At 42.5% G+C, this 26,022-nt stretch overlaps 1 protein-coding gene across 1 annotated transcript; it reads left to right on the top strand.

Annotated features, from left to right (window-relative positions):
• The first annotated feature begins 75 nt into the window (after positions 1–75).
• On the top strand, positions 76–9,391 carry rab18a (RAB18A, member RAS oncogene family). The gene is made up of 7 exons (XM_040166900.2): positions 76–376; positions 2,285–2,340; positions 4,850–4,911; positions 5,154–5,226; positions 6,171–6,289; positions 6,846–6,912; positions 7,544–9,391. The coding sequence occupies exons 1-7, from the start codon at positions 309–311 to the stop codon at positions 7,711–7,713; spliced, it is 615 nt and encodes a 204-aa protein (XP_040022834.1). The 5' UTR covers positions 76–308; the 3' UTR covers positions 7,714–9,391.
• The last annotated feature ends 16,631 nt before the right edge of the window (positions 9,392–26,022 follow it).

The following is a 26,022-nucleotide window of genomic DNA, read 5'->3' as shown; positions in this document are numbered from 1 at the left end:
TAGTAACTCACACACATTTGAGTAAATTTTATACTAAAAAGTTTATGATGCAGACATTGTTTATTGAAATGGATATGAATCCCAATGCGGCGGTCTTTGTTGTGTAATGAGAACATGCGTGCACGTTGTAGCTCTATCGAGCGGAAGTGCCAAAAAGTCGTACCGGATGAGATCAGAGTGAGACCTCTCACCGAGGCGCGCGCTGTCTCTGCTGCCAGCTGTAAACACCAACGAGAGGTACGAGCGTCGCTTTAAACAGGCTGCCGGAGCCGTTCATCGACAGTAGCACGTCTCACCGCTCAAGGAACATGGAAGACGACACACTAACGACGCTGAAAATATTGATAATAGGAGAAAGTGGTGTCGGAAAGTCCAGGTAAGCTGTAACATAAGATAATTATCTCCAAGAAATGAATGTCGTGGCACCCCGCTAACGTTAGTAAGCTAACTACTGTTGGATTAGCAGTCAACGTTATATATAGTGAGGTGAAAATATAATGCGTACTTTAACATTACGAAGACAGCTCGACTGCTTTTCTTTGACATAAACACTCCAGCTGTTATATTCTGAGATAACACGGCTTGGTGGTGTGCTAGCTGTCCGGCTAACCTCGCTAGCCTCCAGTGTGTGACATCATCTTTGTTCACGTCTGAAGATGTTGCGATCTGACGTCACTCCTTCCAGCCTGTGTCGTGGCTACGCGGCCATGGGTGAGGACAGTTATATAAGCCTACATTATGTTAGAAGAAACACACTATGTGGACACACTGTGTGTTATAGTGATGGCTGGATCTGATCTTACTGCATTGTAGCTTCTCAAGGATGAGCTGGTTCAACAGGCGAATGTCGAAATAGTTTACTGTGATTCTAGTCATGTTTTAGTGACTATGATTATGCCGTGACTATAATATCCGAAGCAGACTGCTCTTCTTTTTACCAATATGATTCTGGCACTTTTGTATTGTGTAGTATGCCAAAATGGTGCGTATTCGTGTTTGCTGGTCTCCAAGACTGTGGTCTGGACTGCGTGAAAGAATGCAGACAGGCAGCCTGAGCCATCAACCATCACATTGCACACTGTGTTATTGAGCACAGCTTGCCTTCCATTGTCTTATCACGGCATGGAGGTAATGAGTTGCACGCAGCTCTGGGGAAAGCTTCATTACAAGTAAAACCGTCTGGCCAAAGATGATCTTCCACCTCAGAGTGAGAACAAAGCCTCCGGCTGTTACACTAATGCTTGTATTGCATTGTGTAGTAATCACAGGATTCGGGTCTTCACCATCATGTAATGTATGCATATACACTCTTCGTTTTAGCCCACACGGTTGTTGGACACCTCAAATGTTTGCTTCCTCTATTCAGCTTTTGGGGTATTATCCTTGTATTGTAACCTCTTGGGTCTGTGCCTATTTTGGTTTAAGGGTAGAAACATCCTCTTCAATAAGAGCTAGTTTACTTTCAGCTCTGTATTGAGCACAGATGAGAAACACCATAACATTGACCTGCGTCTGCTTATACTTCCAGAAAACAGCTGCTAGTACATAATTGGGGCCAAGAGCATGCTTTCCAGAATTACCTTTAAATTGGCTTTTCCTTAATATAATAAACAAATGAAACTATGAATAGTTTCAAATGTCATTTAAATTATCCTGGGCCTTTAGCTATTGTCAAGCAGGTACACCGGCCAGGCAAAGGTTTAAATAGCACATATATTTCATCTGTTTCCTTCTATTTGGTTGTAGCCCTTAAATCTCCAGGGAAACGTCTGCTTGGCGAGGAATACACAAGCTTTGTTTTACCTGATCAACCAGCCCACGCAGAACACATTTCTAACTTGGCAGTCTCTGAGCCGAGCTCATCGGCTGCATCCCTCCTGATAATCCTTTAGGAAAAATAAGAGAATTATGCTCGGTTCAAGTGAAAGGAGTCTACTTATCCTCATCATCAGCACAGTGATTAAGGCCTTTGCACTCGATTAGTCATAGTTACGTGAACCCTGTCCCTCTGAGTGAAATCTAGCGGTGATATCATCTCGAATATGATCTCATCATATTTGCATGACGCAATATGAGGACAAAGACATCAATAGAAAGAGATACAGATACGGAATTGGACGTGGCGGGTGCCATAAGACTGGTTACGTGAACAAAACAAATGGAAACCTGTTTACAGACCAAAAGCTTCAATCTGTGGAGTAGAAGTACGGGATGAATTCTTTCTGCTGTGTTTGTTAGTGATTCATAGTGAGTCCTAAAGAAATTATTGTTCTCTTTCCGACAGCCTCCTCTTGAGATTCACAGATGACACATTTGACCCAGAGCAAACGGCAACAATAGGTGAGTGACCATGAAGTCTGTTTATTAAATAGTCAAATAAAAGGGAGGTTTGTGCTCGTTATCAGTGGAGTCAATAGGAGCGACACACTTTAATGGTCTAAACTCAGACCCCAGGGAGTTGTATACAAACAAGCAACACATTTTGGTTACTCATGAAAAGGCGTACAAAATTGTTCACATTTATTCCATTAGGTCATTGAGAAATATTGTTACCCACGTCATATCATATATATTTTTTAATGAGGTTGCAGTTTACACGATTCTAGTGACAATTGGATTTTCTAAGTAGTCACCGACCGCCTGAGAGGGGGGGGGTTATCCTGCGGACGCACTTCCTTCGATGATGACACAGTCGCTTTGTTGTTTATTTTTGGAAAACAAATACATAACGTGACGGATAGCACACATTCATGACTGCTGAATATACTTTCTCTGCAGGACTGATTTGGTCGCCAGAGTTAAGGATGCCAATACCATGAATATAGTAATCAGCATAAGTATAACGTAATGTAGCGCAATTTTAGCGGTGAATAAAAAATGCCTCTCACCCCCTCTCCTCCCTTTTCCCACACTAAACTTCGGACAAACATTCATCCCCATTACCATCCCCAACACCATGTAACTCAATTATCGTAAACGACAAAAGAATGGCACCAACAATTGACAATTGGCTCCTACAGGAATGTTCAGCTAGATTGTATTTTATACATATCCATATACAACAACACATCACTAAATATGACCTCAATAACAATATGCAGTTAAATTCACACCTTTTACAAAAGAAAAACAAATAACTGGTTATTACAAGCTCTATAAAGGCACAATATGTGGCTTGGGTATAACTAGATTGCAAATATTGTTCCAAGCAATGTAACCAGGGAGTGTAAACCAATAAAAGATTAAATATAGCATAGGACATTGTTCATGTAGTCAGCCATGCTGAGGCTGCTGGCAGATACTTCACATCTTACTGAACAAAGAATTCAATTAAATAATTATGCAAATAATTAAATATCTGAATTGTTTTTCTTTTATGTACTGGGATCAAAATCAAGCTGGCCAAGTTCCCTAATGTGGGCTGTCAGCAGTAAGAAGGTGTGAGCACTTGGCGAGCTGGAAGTATGCTACCATAGTACCACATGGTACACACAGCCACAGAGCCACAGAGTGGTTTGATTTATTTAAGTCTACGAGGTGTTTGGAAAACATTCCTGCAGCAGGAGTCTATTCTTCTTCTCCCGGGACATTTTGAACTTAGTGGTACGTGATTTAGTAATTATGTGGAGGCTTTTGCAAATTTCTGGTGCAACTGTAAATTCAGCTATGAGGACACACCTGCTTTAGCCACCTTTTTTAAAGCATTTAAGGTACCCATTCATTAAACAACTCCAGATTGCCACTCTTACTGATGAATTGGAATGTTGAAGTTTCCTAGTTAGGGGATTATTTTTTAGCTCACAGTGCTGTCTGTTTAAGCCACTAAAACCACAGATACCACTAAAAGTTGAAACACTCTTTTCTGGATTTCTGGATTTTTTTTTTTTTCTTTCTACTTTCCCGGCTGGGAATCTTTGCCACACAGATGTCTTTTTTGGACTCTAGCCTCCCTCATTGACTCAAGTTCTCTGAGTCAGACTTAATCTTATTTAATCAGAGATCACTCGATCTAAATTAATGTATTTTAGTCAGTGCCACCTAAAGCACCTTTAGCATCTCTTACTGTGGTGGAAGCCTCCTCAGTGCGTTGTCCCATTAGCACACAGTGTATTCACAATGTAGGTGTGTTCTGGTGCAGAGATCGGCCCATCTTTGACTACCATCAGCGGAGGCATCTTCTTGTGCTGTGATCACAAACCGATGCCTTACAGCATGTCATATATCCTGGGCCTGTCTTCATGCCTCTTTTCTCCCCCTCTGTTTCGGCGCACTCTTGAACTCTCCCTCCCTAGTCCCAAATGTAAAAACAAGACCAACACAAGCCTGGTAAATCTGTCAGTGGATGCTAAAACTCAGGGCAGTTATGGCATCGAGACACCGCACGCTCTGCACCCCGAGACAGTGCACCAATGCAATAGGAGAGATTTACTGTGAAGGGGATGGGGGACAACATTATCATTTTCACGTAAATGTCTGTACCTTTGGGACCTGGAGGAGTTTTTATGGGTGAGTCATGGCTCTCTGAGCCATTTCACAGGTGGTCCATTATTTTTCTTTTTTTTGACCTGTATTAGTTTCAGATTTCTGACATTAAAGCTCACACCGTCCCTTTTGCGGTGGATATGAATACACAGTCACACCATCATTTAAAGGACGTGGTATGCCAGTCTGAAAGGCTGGGGTTGGCCGAAATACAACAATCTAGTGTGTGGTATACATATGACAGTTCATCATTGGTAATTACAGTCTATTGCAGTGATATAATATTCTCAGCAGTAATTGGCCAAATTTGTAGCAGGATGAGGTCACCATGACAGCATGAGGGATTGATCTGCTTCTCATTGTCTAGGGGTCGACTTCAAAGTGAAGACCATCACCGTGGACGGAAACAAGGCCAAGCTGGCTATCTGGGTAAGTGGCGAACTCCGTTCATGGAGCCTGTCACCCTCGTCCCGCCAACCTGAGCTCCACGACTCCCAATTGGTCTGCTCCCACAAATTGCCAGAAGATGGCGCCGGCGTAACAGCGTTTGTCGCCTCTATGCTGCCCGCGGGGCACGAGAGGAGCCGTACTTGTTGTGATGTCCATCACTTGTGTTTGAGCCTTTCCCTGCGCAGTGTGTCTCGTGGGGCTGAGCTGCTCGTGTTTTGCAGGACACAGCCGGGCAGGAGCGCTTCCGAACCCTGACACCTAGTTACTACCGCGGGGCCCAGGGGGTCATCCTGGGTAAGCCGAGCTGTTACCGCCATCAGACACGTGTATGCTTGCGCGTGTGTGTGTGTTTGTGACTCAATTTGGAGTCAGACCCCTGCTTGTAAAAAACGAAACAATGGTTTTTCATCCTGTGACACACACCCACACACCCTCTTGCCTCTTTCTCTGGAAGTCAGTTTATGCAGTTGCAGTCCGACTCCTCATATGGACTCATATACACAATGTCTTTGAACGAACACACACACAGGAACTAAGTTAAACCTCTTAACAGACTTCCTCTGCAGGCGAGGGTTTGTGCTCTAATGATGTACAGAAACACGAGGCGCCTTGCTGCATCACTGGGATTATCAGAACATCCCGTGTGATACTTTAATCAACCATCTGTAATGCGTTTGTAGAGGACGGTTTCAAGCCCATGAGACATGTTACTTTCTAATAGTAAGTAGTATAATTAGAAATATATATACATATATATTTATATATATATTTTTAAGTTTTAAATTTGTTTGCATTTCAGGAAATGTTTTATATTTAGAACATAGATGTAATTGGGCTCAAATTGGGCTTAGATAGATAATATTTATGCATGCAAATTAATTAATTAATTAAAATAAAATATTTTCTAACCTACTAAATTAATCCATGGAGTAATTGGTGTAATACTCAATACTGATTATTAGTTGTGGAGCTACAACATTTACATTTTTCAATTTCAAGGCCTGTTGGACTGAATCGCTTCTCAGAGGTTCAAGTTGATCTCACAAACACTTTTCTATTTTATGTACGTGGAAATGCAAATCTTGCAATTATTCAAGATTGTACCATGATTACGCTGACATAACGTGTGTGTGTGTGCGTGTGTGAGATGCATTAAGTGGCACTTCTCTATGAAATGTGCGGCGTGTGTAAGTATTTGCCTTTGTTCCGAGCTCGTCTGTCCCTCTGGTTTGCCACAGTGTATGATGTCACGCGTCGGGAAACCTTTGCCAAGCTTGACAACTGGCTGAACGAGCTCGAAACATACTGTACACGGAATGACCTCGTCAAAATGCTTGTGGGAAATAAAATTGATAAGGTGAGTGTGAGTGTGTGTGTGTGTGTGTGTGTGTGTGTGTGTGTGTGTGTGTGTGTGTGTGTGTGTGTGTGTGTGTGTGTGTGTGTGTGTGTGTGTGTGTGTGTGTGTGTGTGTTCCCACTAAGGTTGACAAGGTTGTCGGACATTTGGATTTTTCATTTAATTTGCACCGTTTGCCTTTACTTGAACTACGGTGACCAAAAGGATCTGTCTAAGATACGCGAAGAACATTAATATACAGTTGCTTCATAGAGGCATATTCCACACAAATGTAAAAAGAGATCTCCCAGAATAAGTCAAGTTGGCTATGGGCCTTTTGACAAATTACAGAACTAAATAACCGGGGCAGACCCACTTTCTGGCAACCGGTCCATCACCAGGATACCAGAGTCCGTCAGTGGGGATAAAAATGGCCACTAAGTACGGCATTATGAATTTATTGTGCCCTGTTCTTTGTCTCTGCAAATCCCTTTCCCTCTCTGCCCTGCAACGAGTACAGTAGCTGACAGCTCTGCCCGGCAGACCTCAAATAAGCCATTACCTCCCTTTTGTTTCAGGAGAACCACCAGCTAGACAGGGCTGAAGGATTAAAGTTTGCGAGAAAACATTCCACGCTTTTTATAGGTAAGTTGGAAGGATTCCCTGCCCTGCAAAGACTCGCTGTCACGTGGGGGGGGCGGGGGGTGTCCTTCGAAACAACAATCCTACTTTTTGAGGAATGCCTCTGTAGTTCTATTATTAAAATGGACTGCGCATGTCACTTTTCCTGGTCATTTTTATTAAGGGAGTGCTTTTAAGAGTTGTTGTGACTTGCACTTCAAGTCTAAACAAGAAGTTTTAATCTTCATGCACTGGAAAAGGTTACTACAAAATGTTTGTGGAAATGGCTTCACTCGGAGCTTTCAAAGTCATTTCACAATAAACTAACTCTTATTTGGCTTTGTTTAATAAGATGAATGTCCTTACGCTGTGGTTATTGCTGTCATAATGTTCCTGGGTATCGTCACATCGTGCAGCAGGTGTTGACTATATCCCTTTATAACCTCCGGGGGTTCGCTATTAGCGTCGGGGGCTGACAGTTATTGTTGAGACATTTTCCACCCCTCCGCTCTGGAAGCCCAGGCAGATGATGACATCAAGATGCAGACAGTGAATATGTATCTTATTTCACTGTTGTTTTTCCACTCTATCCCCTTCACTCCGCTTCTTTCTCCTTTTTTGTCCCCTCCCTCCCCTCTACACCCCGTCCTCCCAGAGGCGAGTGCAAAGACCAGGGACGGTGTTCAGTGTGCGTTCGAGGAGCTAGTGGAGAAGATCATCCAGACGCCCGGCCTCTGGCAGAGTGAGAGCCACGGCCGAGGGGTCCAGCTCACTGACGAGGACGCGGGGGGCGGAAGCTGCGGAGGCTACTGCTCCCTAGTCTAGGTTTAGACAACATGCACCGATACGTTTACACACGCACACACACACACACACACATGTTCAAAGCATACGTTGGAATACCACACGCAGTGCCACACAAGCATACACATGCAAACCCCCTCCCACTGTGTGCTGTCCTTAACTGATCTCAAACAAGTAAGCAGTGGAGAGTTGACCCACCACACACACACACACACACACACACACACACACACACACACACACACACACACTACTTATGTTCACACAGACGCTACCTTTTTGCACACGCTGGAACAACCCTGCGCTTAACTGTGAAGGCAGCTCCGCCTTCATCTAAATGGAATTTGAGTGAGGTTCCCTCTCCTCTGTTTTGTTTTGAGTATTAAGTCTCAGTCTAAGTATTTTTTTCAGTTTTGGGTCCCTTGGTCAAAATTGGAAGCCTTCCCATGTCATTCACACATGAAGGGTGTCCAAACCAAGGCTTAGTGTCTGAAGTGCGAGGATGAGAATGGGGACGTTTTGACTGAGGGTTTCCCTCTCGTCTCCAGCATGGTTATCGTCCTCGAAGCACCTTGCCTTAGTGAGCACATCTGTTTCTATGCAGGGCCACTTTTCTCAAGTCTTTCTCGTGCTTGACACCCCCCCTTCCCCGCCCCCAAGACTCTATGGACATTATGCTGCTTACGGGGAAGCTTATCAAGTCAAGCTGTCTAGTATTCCATCTCACCACTTTCAGTCAAAGGCTTGGATCATGCGTCTCTGTTGTCCATACAACTGCCTCATTTCCTCCGTGCGTAATAGAGTTACCAACTGTCTGGAATGACGTTTGACTACTTTTATTGACTTGGACTTAAAACTTTTTGGTGTGTTTTTGAAGAGTGCATAAATCAAAGAGATTGGCACAAGCACACTTTCCACTGGGTGCTGAAGAAGAGGGAACCTCTTAAAACTGTACGCCTTTGTAGTAACAAGTTGCTTTAATGGAGTGTGACACACTGGCACTCCCTCTCTCAGACAGATAATATCAGTAATAACACTGGCACTATTATGTTAGTTTTTCATAAAGATCCGGAGAGTCATAAGTGTGTTCCCACAGAATTTGGAAAATGAAAGAAGGCGCAGTGTGCTCCACATCGCTGATGGATTTCACAGCACTCTCTATCTCTGTATTTGTATCCAAGCAGCAGTTCTAAATGTATGACCCCCGTCCCGCCCACTGACCGTGTTTGTAATATTCGAGTGCTGGGGTGTGTTCTGGGAAATGTATTTGGAGAGTTTGATCTTGTAACAGGGATGGTGAAAATGACATGGGTTCAAGCATGTGTAATCACAAATTGAATTATTTTTTAAATCTCTTCTTAATTGCATGGGAAACTCTGCGTGCCATTTATTTGTGTTTGTTTGTCGAGTGAATGGCCTTCAGAGGCCATTTACTTTTAACAAGTTAACTTATATTTAGCTGATAATATAACTGAATTTAATTGTTTACATGCGCAAAAAGGAAGTAGGTTTTACTTATTTAACGGATATAGCTCTCTCTTTTCTATCTTTAGAAATATGTGGAAACATGCCCTTGTAAATTGTGTGTATTTCAGGGATTTGAATTAGAGAATTCCTGTATGCATTGTAAAGCTGAATGTAAACATATTTCACTACGAACAAAACACCGTATGTATTAAACAATGGTTTTTTAAGCAAATTCAAGTGACTGTTTGTGTTCATGCAACATCTGTAGAGGCAGGTGGTACGATGCTGAAGAATCCGCTCGAATGTCCCAGCTTTCAGCAGAGATGACCAATAACTCGGCCGTGCCATGGTTGCCATGGTGGAAATGTCTCTGTTAGGTGATGGGTTTTTCACTTTGCGCCCTTTCGCATTCCTCGGTCAGAATAAAGACGTTTTCAAACAGTGTCCCAGGAACCTTCAGACGTGCGATCTTTCTAAATCATCTTGTTGGCAGACTACTCGTGAAACACCACCACGGCCATAACTCACTCTACCAGTGCTTTTAACTGGGATGTGCATAATTCCTGGCCTACTTATGAAAGGGTCGGAGCTGGCAGCGAGACCGAGGGGGTCTTCCCTTTTAGCGTATCCCTCATCTCCTCCTGCAACCTGGAAATATGTCTCAGTCAAACAACAACGGAGGCATACTGTGTAATAATGCCTTCATGTGGTCAAACATGTGCTGGTCTGTAGAACTGCTGTTTCCTCATGCTTGCGCTGGAAAAACATCAGCTTCCCTTAGCTGACAGATTCTATATTTTCTGGAAATAATGAACAACGTTGTCGATTCCCATCATAAGTAGGGCAGCGTATGTAGTGTTTGAACAATGCTTCTGTTTTAGTACACTGTAAATGCACCCCTTAGTGTGCATTTTAATTCTAAATTGGGAAGCAACTAAATTATTCTTTGGTCATTGACTTTTTTTCCTTCAAAAGAAAAGGGAAAAGAGAATTGCCATTGCGAGTTTTCCCCACAGTGACCGTCCCAAACTACAACATATTATTTAGAAACCACAACAGAAGTCCTCACATTTGAGAAGCTGGATATGCTTGTTTGGTTAATCATTGAAACAATTCATCATAGTTCAAAATCAATGAGGCAAAAGTAATTAAAGATACTTGATGGTTACGATGTCTGGGTTTAACATTTAACTTGCCTCCTTTTTAGAAGTTAATCTGACAGTTTGGGTTAGGCTAGTTGTCTCAGAAGTAACTGGAAGAGTAGTAACTTGATGACTTTTTTGCAATTTAATCATTTCTGCTAAAAATCATTTTTAGCTCAACCAAGTAATAGAGATGGCTCAGTCATATTTTCAATAAGATATTGTGACGGAAAATGTGCTCTACAACACTGTGGAGCAGTGTCTAATAGCTCTTAAAATATTTAAATCTGGACAGGCTCATATTTACATTCATACGGCCAAAGAATAACTTTTTTTTTAATCTGGCTTTTTCCAGAAAAATGTTATTTTGAAATTGTTGTATTGTCCCTCTTGAAAAATTTCCCAAACGTTCTTTTTTAGCAACTATTCCCCCCCCTGTAAACCCACTGGTCTGGTTATTTCGTTGTGTTCATCCGCCACACCTTCAAGAGTGGTCTGCAAAATATTGTCTAACATGAAACCGGTCCGTGAGGCAAAAACGTTTCGGGACCCCTGCTTTAAACAACCTAATGAGGAGACCAATGTCCTTCACTCACATACACCACCATCACTGGCTGTGGGTCAAAAGTAGAAGTGTCTCTGGTATCATACTAGTGATGGGAAGTTCGGAGCATTTTACCGACTCGGTTCTTTGAATCTCGTTCAGTAAAATGAACGAATCTTTTTTCGAGTCATTCGTTCATTTCGGGGGAGGGGGGGGCTGGTAAGATAAATTCCTGCATTAAAATAATGCAGGAATGGATGATTTGAAGTGATCATTTATTTTCACACTAGCATTCAATTATCATTATAAAAATGATCCTAAGATCCGTATCCGAAGACCCAGTCAAAATGAACAACTCATTTCTGTTTTCTCTACCAGTGCTGAGCCTATGCAGGTCATGTAAAAAATGATCTAAAGATGATCAATCGTTCACCTCCCGACCGTGTCTTCGGGTCAATGTTTTGTTCATCTGCCAACCGAGTCTTCGGGTCAATGATTCGTTCATTGTTCATCGTTCATTTTTCACTTGACCTGCATAGGCTCAGCACTGGTAGCGAGTAGATCAATGATTCATTCATCGTTCATCGTTCAATTTTCACGTGACCTGCATAGGCTCAGCACTGGTACCACTTGGTTGGCAGAAGGATCATTTTCCACGTGACCTGCATTCAACAAATCATTTCTGTTTCCTTGGCTGAGCCTTTGCAAGTCCCGATGCGTGGCCACAAGAAAATGAATGAATCTTTTTTTGAGAGGACTCGTTACTCTTGAGTCTTTGTAAGGATTTGTTCAAAATGAACGAATCGTTCACGAACGACACATCACTATGTCATACACAGCAGCAACAACAATAAAAAAAAAAAACAGAGGAAGATGGAAAAGGTCCTTTGCACATCCTGACTTACTAACATGCCGAACTTGTCCTGCCCCACCTTGTTGCCTCAGAAGCCTGTGAGCAGCTCAGCGGGGGCAGCTTGATGGACCGCTCTCCTGTCTGCGTCTGAGCACACAGGCCCTAAGCTAACAGAGCGGATCTGGCTCTCATTTACACAGTCTCGTCTGCCTGCTCCTCCTCCGCTGGTCGCAGCGGTGGGCCGTATGGCTTAAAGCTCAGATGAGCCCCCCGGAGGAGCAGTCATGCTGTCACGTGTAAAAACGTTACGAGACGTCGGCCATCGTTTCATGAGGTGTCAGGTTCCAAGACGTCACTCACTTTGTCGTGCTCGCTGGCGATTTGCAATCGGGTAATTGTTTCGCCATGCTGACTTATGGGATCGGAGGAGAGAGTGAGAGGAGAATTGGAAAGATCATCCTCTACCACAACCACCTAAACTGTATTGTGGTGAGGAACTAATATGTTCCCCATAAGGTCTTGAGTGATAATGAGTTTGTGATCGGTCTGGTACTCTGTTGCAGCCGGCCTCCTTGGAGTTCTGTGGGGCCTCAACTGGAACCTTTGCAAACGCGATCGTACCCTTTTTTCCTTACTCACCCTCACAACCTTCCCTTTCGTAAAGACGGCCGTGCAGGGACCTGTAGGTCTGCAGACTGTCTCGCTGTTTACGTTCCGAAGTGAGGTAGAGGAAAATGCTCCTTTGCTCCCACTCTTTCCTTCTCCCTAAGTCAGCCAAAGTCGATCTCTGGCCTCTCTTAGGTTACCCTCTGAGCACCAGAAGGCTGTGAGGTAATGACCGGCATGCCCAGAACTGATGGCTCTGTCAATGCAGGTGGAAACACTTTGATTATTTTGGAACCACGTGTTTACATTGTTGCACCCGTTTACATTTAGACCCTTTGACATTTCAACAGGCAAGGGAGCATCCCATTTCAGGACCCTGATCTGTTTTGAGCTGTTTGACCTGCTGTAGGCCTTTTGGGTTACCTAGAAGTCAGTCAACCTCCCCCTCCTCCTATTGGCTCACAATGAGAATCCTTGAACCTTCTTGAGTGGGCATTGCATTATTTTATATGACACCATATTTCAGCTGATACCTTAATATTTCACCACATTAAGGAGAATAGCTGAATGGTAATTGTTTAAAATCAAGAGCGTAAAAATATCTTTTGGGGGGGGGGGCTATCAAGTACGAGGATGGATTCTGTCAACACATCGGCTTTACCCACATGCTTAGAAGCGGGCCTGTATGTGCACCCATCAATCACTCCAGACTCCCATAACTTAATAAGAACAGTCCCCGGGTAAGCAGGAAACCTCCATCCTTGTTGGGTGTGAACTTCTGGCCTCGGATCCATGTAAGTCAATTCAGCCAGTAATAGAGCTGTAATTGAGTTTCCTCATAGTTGATGCTCTGTCAATCTGATTTAAACCCAAATCATTGTTTTGTAACCCGCTTGTTATTTTCAAAAACTGTGCGCCCTGTGGACAGGCCTAAAGAGAGCAGGAGACACCGACCAGAGAAAACTCCCTTCACAGTAGGGGTTGTTATCTTTTTGGCCTCAGGTTACTGCGGCAACAATCGCTTAGGCCGAAAAACGGGAGCAAGGGGCACTGCTGTAGAAAGAAAACGGGAGGAGTAACCTCACTCATCATCCCACTACCCATAAGTCCCCTTGTTTGTGGTGCACCTGTCCCATGTGGCCAAACGCTGAATCTCCTTTCCGGATTCCGACGCCCTGTCGTCGTCATTCAGGGTGTCAGGATGCCTCATCCAGATCTCACTCATGCTACCGCTACAACATGGAAGCAAATATCCATGTACTCAGGCCATCGGCTTCTATAATAAACTAATCACTTTGTATCAACATGGCATGGGTGTAAGCTTTCCACATGCCTCAAACATTTGCGTGAACTCCAGTCAAGCACCAAATGCAGTATTTTGCTCAGAGTAAAGAAAAGAAATCCACATTAATAAACTCCCTTTTGGGTGAGATGATTGGCATGTATAGAAACAAATTCATTATTTTGTATAAATAATCAGGCCCCTGTGTTGTAATTGCAGTGCTTATTTTTCTTTGCAGAGCTGATCTCAATTTTGGGGTTGGACCAGAGAATTTGTTGTAAACCACGAAGTCTGAAGACCCCAATTTCACTGACTTTGAAGAGACGAGGGGCTTTAGAAGGCCTTGCAAGATTCGCTGTTTCTTCTGAGAAGCAGTTTTTTCCACAAGGCCAGACCTCAGCCTAGCTGAGTTTCTTGACAGAGGTCAGAGGAAGAACTCTTTAGTATTTCGTCTAGGTCTTGCGGGGTCTCATAGCTTGAGGCCTTGCCCTCATTACAGTTTGGGTTTTTCCTGACCATTTTCACTCCATTGCGCTTGGGATGTAACCCGAGTTTCGGTTTATTGCTGTAAACCACAGGAAGCTCATGCTCTTTGACTGTATCGTGGACAATTGAATTTGAGAATACAAAGCCAACCTCTACCTCTCCCAGCCTCCCACTAGCAAGCTAAAGTCAAATAAAGCTGTCTCCAAGGAAATCATACCCAGGTCACACAAATGCAAACCACTTCAGAGGGACGTGGGTTTCATTTAATGCGGGACGTTGGTATCCACCATCCACTTTGTCGTGGGATTCCCTTTCAATCTGATTATGTGGAATAACAGAGGCGTGACAAGTGTTTTGTAATCACTAGCTAGCAAGAGTCATTTAGCAGGGTTCAAGCTCAGGTACCTCTTGCTGTTTAATTTCCCGAGAGAGAACATTATTTTATCTCAAGTTACTTAAAGTTACTTAAAGATCATGAAATGAGGAAGCAGGTCTTTAGCTGGAGATTTATCAGGGTCAGCATGGCCCGAAGTGCATTTCAGAAATCCTAAAGGGAAGCAGACGCGTATTATAGATCAAAAGACAAAGAATTTAATTGAATATTCCACATCCATATTACTACTGATTTTAGGCTTTACATAAGTCTGCAGTTAAATATAACTCAACAAACACATAGGCTGCACACGATCTACAAACACAATGCTTTCTCAGCTCTTCTCTTCAGAATTGAACACATTTAAGAGTGATATTTTAACGTAACTACTAATGCACATGACATCCATCTTCGCGAGGAGCTAAGATAATAGGCTGCTTACTTCTATGCTGGACTAATCACCCCGTCGAAGGACTTTTTAGCTGCTATTACTTTGCTCCGCCATCCTGACAAAACAGATTTCTATTTATCACAGTTATAACAGTTAAGAAGAAGTTAAATGTTGTCTTAATTAAGGCTAGAAAATCTGAACTATTTCTTGAACAAGGACTCAGGCCTTGAGGAACAACTCCTTGTTTTAATTGTCCAGTGAGTTTTTGGTACACTTTTCAATATCATAATCACATTTCAAATATTTAAACACATGCCAAAAATGCTTCAATCCTTGCACAAACTCATTTTTGATTAAACATGCACTGATTGTGTTTAGGGTGTCTTTGCGATTTAACCCGGACATTTTTGGATTGTTTGTTTTCAGATGTACATGTCGGAGTAAACTGACACCATCAGTCGGACTAGCTTAAGAGACATGCATACATGTTAGCATTCCTCTATGCTGGCCTGAATGCAATGTCTTTGAAAGTGCGAGAGCAGTGGGGTGTAAGGCAGCTGCAGTAATGGGGTGGCTGTTTGGTCTATACCTCACCACCTCCTGTTGCAATGTGGCTCAGGTTGTCACCCTGCTGAGCTCCAGCTTGTCTTAACGTCGAGTGGCATGTACAGGAGGCCTCTCTCCTCCCGGGTCAGTTTGCAAAAAAACACTTTGTGCAAAAGACCTTGTAATAAAAGACCATGCCCCACCTCTACCACAACGCTGCCTTGGGACCTCCTGGGGCTGTGGACTTACAGCGGTGTGTGGGTGTAGCAGGATGCTGCTTCCCTACACTTCTGAACTTGAGCAGCTACCAAATTCACTTATGGTGCTGGATTCCTGGGCTCTGCCTCCCAGCGTGCTGCTGATCAAGGAACAGATAGCTACTGCCTCCAGAATAGAGGTACAACAACTGTTGATTGTGTTCTTTGAATTGTTTTCAGATTTCTTTTGACATGCAAAACTAGTACTTTTTTGACAAGTTATCTTGGGAATTTTCATAACTTTCTTTCTAAAATACTTTTTGTTGTGTACTATGCTTTAATATTTTTTACATACTACACTATGTTTAAAACATAATACATTATGATTATTTTGACATATCATATCACCTAAATACTGTGACATGCCTTGCTATAACTGCTATGACATTTGTTGACATGCTATACTAGACATACTATTTTGTCACTTTTTATTATTTTCTTGACATGGGTTGACATCAGTTATTAATTTACCCCAAAATACAAAACGTTCCTTTTTTATGACTTACTATTCTGATGTTATTACATCTGTAAGACATACCATACTATGACATTTCTGACATGCTTTATAGTGATTGCATATGTCATGTTATGAGTTATGTGCAAAGCTAAGCTAACCAGCTAATAGCTGTAACCCTATTATTAACAGACAGACATAAGATTTGTATTAATATTTTCCTCTAACTCTTAGCAGCAACCAAATCAGCTGTATATCCTAAAATATGTGTCCAAAATACTTGTCAATCTGTTAAGAGCAAATAACAGAAGACAACACATCCTCTCCCTCTCTCTGCTACTGTTTCTGCTGCCAAAAGCTTGTTCTACCAATTTAATTAAGCTTGTTCTACCAAATTAATTAAATTTCAAGGCTTCAAGACAGGCCACTCAACAGAGACTGTGTCAGGGGTGCGTGGGAGGCAGGACTCAAATGCAGAGTTTTAACGAAAAAATACATACAAGTACCAGGGGGAAAAAGGCAGGCAGGAACCAGAGACATCGAGGACGATAGACAATGACGCGACAAGAGACACACGGCTTAAATACACTAGGGAAGTGCAGGTGATCGGACACAGGTGGAAACAATCAGACAATTAAAGGGGATGACAGGACCAGGCAGGAGGTGAATTTACCCAGGGAGACAAGAAGCAGAAAACTACAAAATAAGACAGGAACGTGAACCACACCATGACAGACTGCCCTCCTTCCTGTCCAGAGACATCTACACTGCCAAAGCAGCCTCTCTCTCCTCTGTCCTTATCGGAGTGAGAGGGGATGTATTCTCCTGATGTTGTAGAGCGTGTATCTACACGATCGTATTGTCGCTGTAATGTTGGAAGTCAGGGAGAGTTGGCTGTCAAGTGTCACACCGAGGTTAGCAGAGTTGTCAGCTAAATGATAAATTCTTCATGTGCCTTCTGCACTATTACTATACTATACATACTAATATGTCTGTATCAGTTGTGATTGAGGATTTGTCTTCCTAAATACTGCTGGAGAAAACATTAGAACAGTTGTCTCAGGCGAGCACTGACAAATTCAAAGTTGCTATGATTGGCGAGACTGAAACAAAACGCACCTCCATGCAGTTTTTAAAAGTTTTTTATAAACATTTTTGTAGAAGTCAGACCTATGGACGACTTGCTGTTGTGCTGTCAACTTGTGAATCTCAGCATACCCGATGGTAGTATGCTGAAATAAAGCCCACAATGGTCACAGCCAGGCATCTCTGAATGAAGAGGATACTGTACGTGACCATATATGTCCTCTTGAGGTGGTCCCACAGCCATCTGCATCCAAAAAAGGTAGAAAGCATGATGATTAAACTTAGAGGAAGAATTCAGAGTGTAGCACAGTATGCGCTCTGTAGCCAGTGAAAGGACCATTTTTTCCAAAGGCCTCAGGAGGTCTTTTGCGATGTTTGCCAAATGGTGTTAAAGTCACGCAGTGGGCCGTAAAGCGCTACTGTACACAGTGCTGTGGTCTCTGCTGAGGCACATGAACCATGGCTAACGACGAGGTGGCTGTGTCTACAAGAAGATGCAATGCAGAGGTCCTCTCTTCAAATTGGACTTGGACCCGTCAATGAATGTCAAATAGGTCCATGTAGGATTGGTTACGTCTGATTGGTTTGCTTTTCAACAACATAATACAATTGCATAATTTGATCAATTGGACTGCCTAAACTAAAATAATTTCAGAGAATTACTCTTCAAATCCAGGTGTTGTTGCTTTGGATACACAATAGGCATTGGCGAGACCCATGGTAGCATTGTATCAGTAAAGTGTGCAAACAAGTATCAAAAGTATGGAATGTCATTTTGTATTTTAAATTATATATGTGGTTTACTGTTAACTTACAGTAGTTAAATTGTATCTTTCCTACTTAATGTACAGTTGTGAATATAGCAATGCACATTTTATTGATTTAAAATCTCAAAGTAATTACTTACTTTTAGAAAATGTTCAGAGCTGAACAATGTTTCCTTCTTAATACTAAAAATAATAAATTGGTTTGGAGTACATTCTATACTAAAGAGAAAGAAGTTCAATAATTGACTAAATGTACTTTTTACTTTTAGTAAACCTGCATCACAACCTGCACAGCTTTGATCCTTTAGATTCCCTATGAGGACCACTTTTATATTTATCCCTAAATCAGAAATAACAAAAATGGTTGGACAGTAAACACATCATCAGTATTAAACACTAACATCTGACTCAGCTGATGATCTATAACAGCTGCTTTCCATCATGGTTTACATCCTGTGAAAACAGACCATTGTGGTTACAGATGGCCATTAAAATGTGACTAATAGTTCATTCCAAAGGAATTTTAAAAAGGGTTAATTTGGTAATTTTTCAGATTAAAGCCATTGGAGCCATTCAAGATATGTTATTCATATAGACCCAGCATACATGTAAATGAGACACTCAGATAATGTTTCTAACGTTTGGTATTACAGCAGAGGCATAAACTGAGACAAGACGTCCCACCCCTGTCCCAACTTTAATGGCTTGCATGTGCAGATTGATGAAGTGTGTGATGAAGCACAACCCCAACAACCCTCTTGACTTCTTTCTACCCAGCAGCACCGTACTCCGTACCCCTTGGACAAGAGTAGATGCATGATCAGTGTCAGTCCTCTGAAGCCAAGTGGTTGCATGAATGTCTTTAGTCCTTTGTGAGAAGTCCTTACCTGAAATTATCAAACCGCCAAGATGATGAATCCAAACAGCACTGCTCCATGATGTGTATGCGTGTGTTTATTTGTCGGGGGGAAAAGGAAGAGAACATCGAATCAAAATAACAGTTCCATAACCAACATCTGGTGAATTGGGCTCCTGCGTTGGCTGAGTGTCCCCATTTTATTCCAGATTTATGGTAACATTACAGTTTTGGCTCTGGCTGCACACTTGAGCAAATGTGAGGCCTATTTATTTGCTTTAAAACTGGATGGCACAAGCATGCCATGCTGCCTGCCAGGTCTAGAGCTGCTCACTCTATTTCTATATGTCCCCCCCTTGTGTTTGAATATTATAATATGTTCTTGTAAAATGGTTTAAAAAGTGCATGTGTGCATCTGTGCATCTACCCTTTAAATACCACTATGACTGCTCTGTAATACCATCCTTTTACTGTAAAATGTCCTGGGAGATTCACTAGGTCTGGACACAGGGAGGCCCGCTTTGTGTGGGATTTTCCCTTATGGATATGAAAGTGATTGAACCCAACACCATGTTGTTTTACTCGCACACACACGCTGCACTGGCAGAGATGAGCTTGAATCCCGCTCTGGCCATCAACAATGTATCTTTGTGTTCCCAAACACCAAGTGTTAACGTGAGAGGACCTTCCAGTCTCTCCCCAGGCCTACAGTCGCTGCCAAACCGCATTCCTCCAGCAGCTGCCATTTCTTACATCTGCTGCATTGACGTGGTTACACTTGACTGTAGTGTGGAATGTATTTAGCTTTTGTGTGATGAAATATTAGACACAGACACCAGGCTCGCTCTTGTCTATGTCTTATTTGTGATCCGCTGGCTGCCGTTATGTTATTAGTGGCTGTGGCTTCTGTTTTGCTTTGCCTTCATCCTGGTGCTGCTGCTCTCGGAACAGACGACCAATGGTGGAAATGCTCTCTGCCCCCATTACACCTTCAACCGTCACCATGTAGACATTGGCTCCAAAATGCCATGTAAAAGCAGGTTTTGTAGAGAGATCCCAGAAATAAAATAATGAAAGTTAATAATGAATTGGTAAGTAAGATTGATTGTGGAGTTTTTTAATGCAATTCATATAGCAACATTTCTTTATAATTTCAATTATGTATGTATATTAAACTAGCAGGGAGTGACTGGTATAAGAACAATTAACAAATCAATGAAATGAAAATTAAAGAAAATGAAAAATCAGTTCAAACTACACTTGTGAACTAATGTTTTGGTTTGTCTCTTCATCAGTAGCTTGAATATGTTCTCAATGAACAATCTCGAACAATCTCTAAAAAACCTGTACGCTTCCTACCTTGCACCAAAACATGGACAGTTAATACAAAAAATAGCAAGTGAACGAGCATGAAATAATGGAGCATGGAGCAGCAGAGACCAACACATAGCTAAAAGTAGGTTACTTACATGGGAATGACACTCATGGCCAGGAACACTTACAGATGAATTCCAAAGTGTCTCTGTGTGTGTTGAGAATTTTTGTTGCGCTGTCCCTAATTGACCAAAAGTATTAATGATCAAGCCGTAATATCATTTGCAGAGTTCTTTGCTTTAGACATATTTCTGCAGTAATTTGGGGGATTTATGATGTAAGGATCTATGGAGATGGACTGGATTGTTTGAAGAACTGCACTTCATATACATATAGAAAATGTATTTATTCAGAGTCTGTGGAAGTCAGTGTAGAGAACCGGTTGGACTGTGTGGACCGCGAAAAACATGTGATGTTTACCCACGAGACCAGAGTTTGTGTTTAGAGGAAACCAAAAGTTTTACCAAACTTTAGTACTTCAGTTTCTTGACCAGTTAAAATACGAAACAACTGCTAGTCATACAACTTCTGACCACCAACCTTGATGTATACATCTTGAACTGTTGATATCAAATGTATTTTTAAGTCAGGAATGATGCGATTGAAAGTGCCTGAGGTTTGCAGAAACGGACACAGTCATCACTTTATGCTGCCTCCTGGGTAAAACTATATACGCATTCATGATACATGAGATGAAGTCACAAAACAGCTAGTTAAGTTGACCATGAGTTGAGATCATTTTGTCAGAGATGTTTAATAAACTTTGATGCTCAAGAATGTAATGTTTTAAAGCAACTATTGCCTACTCATACACCGCCATGAATGGCCTTTGAAGTAGTTAAATAGTGCTTTACGACGTTAAAAATCCCAGATTCCTTTTTTAACTGGCCGTGTGAACGCTGAGGGATAACAAAGCCACCTCAATGAAAATCACTCTCAAATTGCAATTACAGATTCCACTTTCCTTAACAGCCCAATCCATCAGGCTAAAACCAACGTTTCAGTGCCTGGTTGAGGGCAAAACCCGACACGGAGCGGGCAGTCCTATCTGCTTTGGAGGAAGAACTTTGGAGGACAAAGTTGCTATGCTGGTGACACCACAGAATGCGAAAACAACAATCATGCAATCATGGTATCTGGGGGTGCCATGAGTGTTATTTTGGAATTACGCTGCCTCAGCTCCTGGCAACACCCAAAGTTGATTCACAGGAGCTGAAATAAGACTGCAATGAAAGGGTTCATCCAATGCAAAAATAATAGCTCTTAGATATATTTGAGACATCAAAACAATGAACTGTATATACACAGGAGGAAGTCCTCTACTGCAGCAAATCCTCGGTTTCCTTGACCAGAGGTTCCCAAATCTTCTCACTTAAGCCAACGTCGTCTTGTGAATGCTTGTAGGGGTTACATTATAGCTTTAGAGTGGCTGGTGTGAAATTAAAGCATAAGAGCATTGAATCAAATTATGAATAATGGCTAAGATAATTCAAAAAATAAATAAATAACAGGGCACCACCCTAACAATGGACTAATAACGATAAACCAAGTCTCATAATTGATAGATAGTGATGTATGTTTCTAACCAGCACTACAGTACACATATGCACAAAGAAATCACAGAAAACTGCCCTTAAAGTATAACAGGGTTTATTAACTTCCAACAATACTAATCAGATCAACACTATTTGAAATCAACAAAAGCTACTATATGATACCCTAATATCTAAACAACAAACATTCATTCATGCATGTAGAGGGGAAGGTGTGTGTGTGTGTGTGTGTGTGTGTGTGTGTGTGTGTGTGTGTGTGTGTGTGTGTGTGTGTGTGTGTGTGTGTGTGTGTGTGTGTGTGTGTCAGTGAGGTAAGGAGGGAAGAGCTCAGGAAGGGAGCTTCCTGAGCTAGTTGGACGCTAAACTACCGACCACATGGCGAGCAATGTTGCTAGCAGGCTATGTGTGTTCCTCACATAGTTAAACCTCTGTCTGTAGGTAATATGTGTGGAGGGACAGGTTACAGAAATTAGATAAATTAGGTAAATTAGATGTCAAAAGAAAGAAGGAAAAACTCAAAGCAAAGCAGATCTTATTTATAACAGTGAGGCACGATAGCGGTTGACTTTGTCACCCAATCATGTAGTTCATAAACATACACACACTCTAATACAGTAAACATCAAATAAAAATAATGACACATGCTAATCAAATTTCTGCCCAGACTTAGCCTTAATGTGCATTGATAGGGTTTTCTGTGTTTCCTCAAGTCTCGTTTATCTCTCGCCCTTTGTTGCGGGGATCGATTAGGGATCATGGGGGCTGTTGGGTTTCTTGGTGGCGCAAAAGCTGTTAGTGCTCGGAAGCAATGTAATGTATCCAAGGGGGTAGACGTTTTCCTTCTTGGTGAGCTGCCTGGGCCAGCCAGACTTCTTGGGAGTAGCTAGAAAATGGTTTGGGTTGGAGAAGCCCAACATTTGTATCTTTCAAATATTTTTGATCCTTTTAGGAGGTCCTGAGCCACTACCCTAGACCTTACAGCAATGTCTCAATGTGTGGGTGTGTGATTTAAAACTGTGGCTAAGCATGGCGGTCTTGAGATGAGAGATTGTTTGCTAGACATTGGCCAATGGCAATGAAAAGAGGAGCCGGGCACGGCTAGAAGGCACTACTCTGAGGTAGCGTTTCAAAGCTGAGGAATTGATCAGTTCTCACTCAACAGCGCGGGCATCGTTCTGCTCTCGCTAACCCTTCTGCTTTGTCTTGTTCCCATGCTGAGACCGAGCGGTGTCTTGGACCTACATCACCTTTCATTGTTTATAGCAGCTGTTGAGTCGCTCTGTCTCAGGAGCACAGAGAGCAAGCAATTATCAGCATTCAGGCTTGGAGCCGAGGAGCAGGCAGCTTGTCCAGCCTTGTTGCTGTAAGCGAGTCACACTTCTGAGACAAGGGCTGCAGGGTGGAAGTTTACAAGCATTGTCCTCCAATAAAGAAACAGAGAGATCCACTGCATGTGGCTGGACTAGGACTAGCATTATGCAGGTTTGAAGCAAGCAGGTTTTGCATGGCTGAAGTTTGTGTAAGTGCCGTCTAGGCAACAACACGTTGTGTACAAGTGACCCCACCAGGTATCAAAGCAGAGATTTCCTGCACTCGCAGAGACCTCCAAAGACCCATTCATTTTTTAATTTGTGAAAAGTGGGCCTTCCTTTCTGTTTGAGCAGTTTAATCTGGCAACTGAGCAGTGCTTCATAACCATTAAGATTTACTAATTCCCCAGTCCTCTCAGATCAGAACAATGTGCATGCCTCCACAGCCCATTTTGGGGAGAGCAATTCACCCTTTTTGTTTAAAACTGGCACGTGTCACATTTTTCCGCCCGTTTCAGACCCAGACTCTCTCCCAAAACAAAATAGAGATGATGTCCACCTGGAATAACACCCGGCATGTCCCCATTTGGCCAAGCACAGCGTTTGCTTGTGGTTCAGTGCAAGCATCTCTCTCGCTCTTTCTCTCTCTCTCTTTCTCTCTCGTTCCCAGTGGTTTCTAAAGACGTTTATTATGAGAAATGACGACAGGAAATATTTTTCAACTGCCTTAGTTTAGCTCAACACAGAGAATATCGCAAAAGACCTTTAATACAACAATATAATCAGGAAGACAAACATGGAGTGTATTGCTCGCTTTCAAATGAATGATTTGAGGAAATAATATAAATCTTGTCTGAAACAAAAATCACAATGCAGAAAGAAGCGTGAGGATCTGATCGAACCTTGGGGAGTATGGCCTGGATCCACAGGTTTTTCTATTTTGAACATATGTACAATATAACTAAATATTTCAAAGAATTTAAAATGGTTGAAGGCAAGCTAGAAATCAGAACGTATACTGAAATAACACATTTTTCCCAGTGCATACCTCCTTTATTAAAGAAATTGATGTAGATCAGTAATCGTCTAATCTTCAGTGTTCTCAAAGTCCGACATCTGCGAAGTGTGCTTTGGGAAAATATGCTAATATGTTAATAGAATTTGTCTACAAAGTAATAACGCTTCTCTGACCCTGTGCCTCCTGTGTGATTAGCTCTGTTTCATACAGAGTCCATAATTTGAGCAGTTGACTGCATGCATCTCCTCCTCAAACAGCTGATCTAAAACAGCCCGATCCCAAAATGAGTTTTTAATCAGTCAATTCTTTCAGGGATCTAACAGTTGGCTCCAGCTATTTTTCTCATATTTGAGACCAAGGGCAAGAGGAAGCAAAAGACTAAGTCCTGGCTAATGAACAGGGGCTCCTTGGTGCATCCTTCACAGCCAGGTAACTAACTACTTCAGTATGCCACGGGAGTCGTATTTCCTCATCAAATGGGGAAATGATTTTCAGGACGTCTGCGTTCTCCGGTTTCATTCCGTGTGGTTCTGCCCGCTGTCGGTGAAGTCGAGACTCTGGCTGACTAAATGGCCATGGTGAAGTCTGGAGTCTCTCAAGTCACAGGCGAGAATCTCCACTTGTCCTTCCCCTCTACCGAGATAACCATGCAGTTCCTTTCAAATCTGTCAGCAGTGCAGAGAGGAAGCATTGGGGGGAAAATGAAGGAAGAAGCTATAGGCAGCATGGAATATCACTTAGTTTTTCAATGGAAAGTGTGGCTAAGCGAAGGTGGGGTTTGGCCTGCTCAGAGCAGTGAGGACCGAGAGGTCAACGGATCTGATCGGATTGTTTCAGAAAATGTCCGGATGCAACCATCTCACAGGTCCAAGCAGAGATCTAGAGGCAGATGATCCACGGGGAAACCAGCTGGGCATCTTGTTGGCTGCTTGGCAACTCCACAGGCTTAGTCCCTATTGGTTCTGACAGACAAATGAAAGCACAGTACACAGGGCCGTCCAACACTCAGCAGCATTAGCGTTTGTGGTGATTGCTGCAACCAGCTCGGGAACGGCTGCTGTCAACACCTTTTATTCCTGTCTCTCAAAATCATTACTTGCAATTTGGTTTTCTCCTTCAGGATCTTTCACGTTCCATATTTCCTGACCCAATGTTAGATGGTTCTTGGCCTACGCTCCGTGGCAGAGTTCATGTCCAGGAAAAGCAGTGGGATGGTAGAGCCATTAATATACAGGAAAGAGAAAAGAGACTTAGTCCCGAGGGAAGGGACACACCAAGGAAGTACAAGATGTAAATTCAGGCTTCCCCTCGCCTCTTTGAGATGCCTTCAGACCCAGACACAAAGAATCAGTTGTCCGTTGATGTTATCATACTGGATCCACAATACCACTGGGGTTCAAATATGTACACAGCTCTCTAGGTATCCACATTACAAAAGAGAGAACCCAAACCTTTTGAAATCTTTATTTAAAGACATTTGTCTCTTCCTGCTGGTGCTGATGCCATTGAATTCCTGAGCCGCAGATTTTGATTTGATAAAACAAATAAAGCGAAGCGCCCAACATCCTTTGTAAGGTAGCAAAAATACACCGGCGATGACCAACGGTGGGGCCAAAACCACTTGTGTGTGGCATGTGGTTGATGCAGATCCCTGCTGTGTATATTGAGCTCCTCCAATGGTTTGTTGTGATTAGTTTGTTTAACTCTGAACCACCACGCCTTGTGTCTCATACACAAACATCTCCTACATCGCGATCACTCGAGCGATGGCCTAAGGTTAGAGTTAAGACTTTAGCCGGTGACATCAAGAAAGTTAACTAAAATTAGGTGACATCAAGAAAGTTAACTAAAATTCATATTTTGTCTTATTTGTTCTTGTCCTCTCCTTTCAAATGATAGACGCAATGACACCCTGCATATCATGTGAGGCTTTCTAGAAAAGATCAGGGGAAATGGCTGCACTAA

Source organism: Gasterosteus aculeatus, chromosome 21, assembly GCF_964276395.1.
Source record: "Gasterosteus aculeatus chromosome 21, fGasAcu3.hap1.1, whole genome shotgun sequence".
NCBI classification, from domain to species: Eukaryota; Metazoa; Chordata; class Actinopteri; order Perciformes; family Gasterosteidae; genus Gasterosteus; species Gasterosteus aculeatus.
This window is presented reverse-complemented; position numbering and strand designations above follow the sequence as displayed.